This window comes from Triticum dicoccoides, chromosome 5A, assembly GCF_002162155.2.
Source record: "Triticum dicoccoides isolate Atlit2015 ecotype Zavitan chromosome 5A, WEW_v2.0, whole genome shotgun sequence".
NCBI classification, from domain to species: Eukaryota; Viridiplantae; Streptophyta; class Magnoliopsida; order Poales; family Poaceae; genus Triticum; species Triticum dicoccoides.
In genome coordinates, this window is record NC_041388.1 from 426,798,522 (window position 1) to 426,802,813 (window position 4,292).

The window sequence follows — 4,292 nt, forward strand, 5'->3', positions numbered from 1 at the left end:
TCGGTGCGGCAAAGCTTGCGAGGTGCCACTATCAAGGCCCAAATCCGCCGACCCAGGATACCCTGGCTCTCATTGGGCCGACAGTAGCCCTTGGGCCCATGTCCTGCCCACGATCACGCGTCGGTCGCATTTACTTCAATTATAATTAGGTTTGTAGAAAGTGGAAACGTCCCCTCAATCTTCGCACCATGTCCACGGCATCGTTTCTACGAGTGAGGGTAGTGGGGCGCCGCGCCTCGATTTGCAGGCGGGTGCCGCTCCATCTGTCTTGATTCATTTTGATCTAAACGGACACGCACGAACCATTTGGATCGGCGTGTTAAAGTTTCCCTGACAGAGCTCCCCGCTTGTTTCATTACATCACTAAAAAAAAAGAGAGCTCCCCGCTAGTTTCATTTCATCACTGAAAAAGAAGAGAGCTCCCCGCTAGTACCTCACTCGGAAAAAAAAGAGAGCCCCCCACTAGTACCTTACGCAGACCGACTTCATCGTCTTCCTCGGAACGCCGCCGCCGGAGTGCGCCTCGAGGTAAACTCGTCCCTCTCCCTCCCGACTCCTCCCCCCACCCCCACCCCCCGGCTCTACTATAACGTGGATTACAGCAATCCATCTGGGCCTCGGTTCCTCTGGTTCGTGGCGAACCCTATCCTGCTTGGACTGTTACGCCTCGTTTGATATTAGGGGTTTGAAGGGGATTATCCCCGCGCGGGCCGTAACCGCCGCCGCCCGCGGGCGTCGTCCTCCGGAACCATGGTGTTCTTCCCCCAAGGAAATTTCTCTACTCCCCTCCCCTCCCTGCGAACCTGTGAAACCCTAGGGCCACCCCGTCTCTCACCTAGTGTTCCTGTTAAGTCAGCCATGGTGTGTTTCAGAGAGGGATTTAGCTTGTTCTTTTGCTTTGCCTCGCTATGTAATCGCAGGCGGAGAGGTAGCACCTTGCTGCCCATGTCTTCTGAATCATCTAGTTTCCAACTGAAGTATTGTTAAAGATCCACTGGATTCTGTGTCTGTTTAATTGTATGGGCACTTGTATGAGTGCTGAGAAAATATCCAGAGAAATGCCTTTTGTTAAAAATTTCGTGACTGGGCTGCAGCTCGATGTCAATTGAGCTCATGTGCAGGCTCTTGCTTCCTTGATTGCGTACAACAGCTTTTGATGGCCTTGATTGTGCAGGTTCTTATGGTCTCTCACTTCCTCCGGGAAACCTCTCAAAATATTTATCCGATTCATCCAGTTTGTTGCGGATTTGGGGCCCTAAAACCAGTTAATTCATTTCCTGAAATCCGGCTGTGGTTTAGCTGAACCTGCACCCCCCAAACGTTTGGTCCGCCCCGCGCAATGATCGATGAGTTCGTCATCGCGTTTCTGTCGCTTAGATTTAGTTTCATTTTGGGGATTGTACTCGGTGGTCGGTTGATTTTGTGTGCATCTTATAGTACACCACGTCTACCTTTTGACACCCTTGTCAATGTTTAGCAAGATAGGTAGGGGTTCATACATGTGTGTAGTTTATCCGTTTCGCAGGTGAAGGAATCATTTTTAAAGATCTGATTTGATGCTTGTTCTGCTTCACTTTCCAAGAATATGGGGTTCTGAATTTCCGTTCAGGAGGCAATCTGACTTGTGAAATGGACCTTTGTGGTCCGGTGATTCATGCTTGCAGGAATTTCAGAGGAAGGAGGAGCCAAGTGTTGATCGGAGATGAATGCCCCTGACCGCTATGAACGCTTCGTCGTGCCTGAGGGCACAAAGAAGTGAGTCTACTCTACCTCCACACCGTTCTCAAACTTTTTTCTAGAAAATGCTTCAATTTTGTTTTGTCAGGTATAGATTTTTGTCAAAAAAGAAGCAGCTGTGGGATATAACTTTCTTAAAATAATTAAACATTTCATTTCTGTCGTTAATAACCATATTGCCCCCGTTCATGTCATTCTTTTGGCATGTAGAGAGTAGTTGTGAAAATAATCTGATGCTATAAACCTTTTTTTTACTATTGTTACCAATTAGGGCTCGTGGTAGTCTCTACCGGCTGCTCTATCACTTAAAGTTTATGGATGTAATCCTTACTATTTTGTAATGCAGGGTGTCATTTGAGAAGGATACAAAGATCATGAATGCTGCATCTTTCACTATTGAACGTGAGGACCACACCATCGGCAACATCCTCCGCATGTATGTGTAGAAAACTGTGTGCCTTTTTGTCCTTGGTGGTTATTTTCATCAGTTCACACCTTCTAATTTTCTTCTATATCTATGAGATTCTGCAGGCAGCTGCACAGGGACCCAAATGTTCACTTCGCTGGCTATAAGCTCCCTCACCCCCTTCAGTACAAGATCATTGTCAGGGTAGGGGGCATATTTATGTATGTTCTATTCCTTCGTCAGATTAGAGTTTGCTAGTCTCATGTTTTATTATGTGGGCAGATCCATACTGCAAGCCAGTCCTCCCCAACGCAGGCATATACCCAGGCAATCAATGATCTAGACAAGGAGCTTGAGAACCTGAAGCAAGCTTTTGAGGTCTGTTTCTTGTGCATAGCTCAATAATTAGTTACTCCTGGTGGCCTATGGCGTGCCATTAGTCCAATATGACACTGACTAGTGCGGGCCTGTATAAAAGCTAGTGCCTTTGCTATTAAATTTGCATTTTCATGACCAGTTCTCTGATAGCTTGATTTGAGACTTATGGAGTTGTTTATGTTGATTTTACGCAATGAAGTTGATGAAATGAGCGTTATTTATTTTTCGTGCTGCTGTACTGAGATAACTGTGATGCAGCATAATTTGTTTTATTGCACTTTCTTTGGAATAATGTCCAAGCAAATGTGTTGCTTTTAGTTTCTACTTTCTCTCGTCAAATGAGTAGTCTTGGAAGCAAAACACAAATTAAATAGTGTTGATATTTTACTGTAGCTTTCTGGCATGGAACAACCATTCAGAAATAAGTACACATGTTTTGGGCAAATAACGTTCCTTTACACTAAGCTTCTTATACACACTGTCGATTGACTTGCTACACACAGTGCCACTAAGCAAGAAAGTTGCACTTTACAACATATGAAACTAAGGTTGCGGGTCTAGAAATTCCCTGAATATTTTTGTTGCAAATCGTCTTGCTTCAAGCTAACCTCTTGATCACACAGCAATCCAGAGCATGCTGGTACTTTGTTCTTTGCTGTGTAATAACACAAATAGCAATCATGTTCTACTTTATGAACTGGACATGAACTAGCTTCTGTAAAAGATTACGAATTCATTCATTCCCAATGGCCAATACTATATTTTGTTCTTTTGTAATGAGAACAATAGACCACTCTATTAGTATAATTTCAAGAATTTGTTATGGCTGAAGGTGTATCTTTAGTTTGCACATGTAGCATAACCTTTTATGCTACTCCCTGGAGCTACATCTTCCTTTCCATAAACATCAGTATCATCTTTAGTTTCCCAGGTTGCTTCACCTTTTCTGACCTACTGTTTTACTAAATAGAGGCAAATTTTGTCTGTCTGTGAGCAATTGCACTACCTTCCAGTTTGTTTTTTATGGTGGCATAAAACAAGGAATAATACATATATAATGGAAACTTTCTTAAATTACTGTTAGTTTTATAGAACTGTGTCATTCTGAAGGATTTGAGTCTGGAAAAATGTCTGACTCGAGTGCTTTAATAGTTTCTGACATGGCCATTCCATTTTTTATCCAAACAGTTGTCACTTTTGGAGAACATTTTTGTTTCAAAATATGTGATGACTGCTAAATAAGGGCAACAATGCCCAGTTGAACTTATTTGGTAGTGATGACTGATGACTTCATGTTGTGCAACTCGAGAAAGTTATTATATATTTATGTTAGGGGACACTTACGGATGGTAGACTAGATGTGATTTGCTACTTTTATTTGTAGCTTCAGCAAAGTTTGCATCGTTAGTAGACTATTTTTCTACTGACAAGCAGAACTTTAGATGTCAAATCTCTCTTATCTGGCTTTTCAAGTAACATAGAAATAATGGTCCACATATAATTGAATTGCCTGTAGGACTGCCTAATTCAATTGCACAGGGTGTTTTGCTAATGTAGTTAATTCCTGGTACACCTTTTCTTGGTGAACGGAAGAATGGATAGAACCTTCAAATCATATGGCATGCCTCCATATTCGTTAGATTGAATCTTTGTATTTGGATTTAGAATTCCTCATGTTGCTAAGAAGAGGAGTTAAGAAGATGTTAGTTAAAGTTTTTTTTTCTGACATCTCTGAGGTTTCTTTTTAGTTATAGTAGACTAGCAATGCCGA

At 42.5% G+C, this 4,292-nt stretch overlaps 1 protein-coding gene across 1 annotated transcript in view; it reads left to right on the forward strand.

Moving 5' to 3' along the window:
- Positions 1 to 372: 372 nt before the first annotated feature.
- LOC119302052 (DNA-directed RNA polymerases II, IV and V subunit 11-like) overlaps positions 373 to 4,292 on the forward strand; it is a 4,651-nt gene continuing 731 nt past the window's right edge. Inside the window, exons 1-5 of the mRNA XM_037579071.1 lie at positions 373 to 528; positions 1,665 to 1,755; positions 2,084 to 2,173; positions 2,269 to 2,347; positions 2,426 to 2,521. Of these exons, the coding sequence (XP_037434968.1) occupies positions 1,703 to 1,755; positions 2,084 to 2,173; positions 2,269 to 2,347; positions 2,426 to 2,521 (318 nt within the window). The 5' untranslated portion in view covers positions 373 to 528; positions 1,665 to 1,702. The remainder of the gene's footprint in view (positions 529 to 1,664; positions 1,756 to 2,083; positions 2,174 to 2,268; positions 2,348 to 2,425; positions 2,522 to 4,292) is intronic.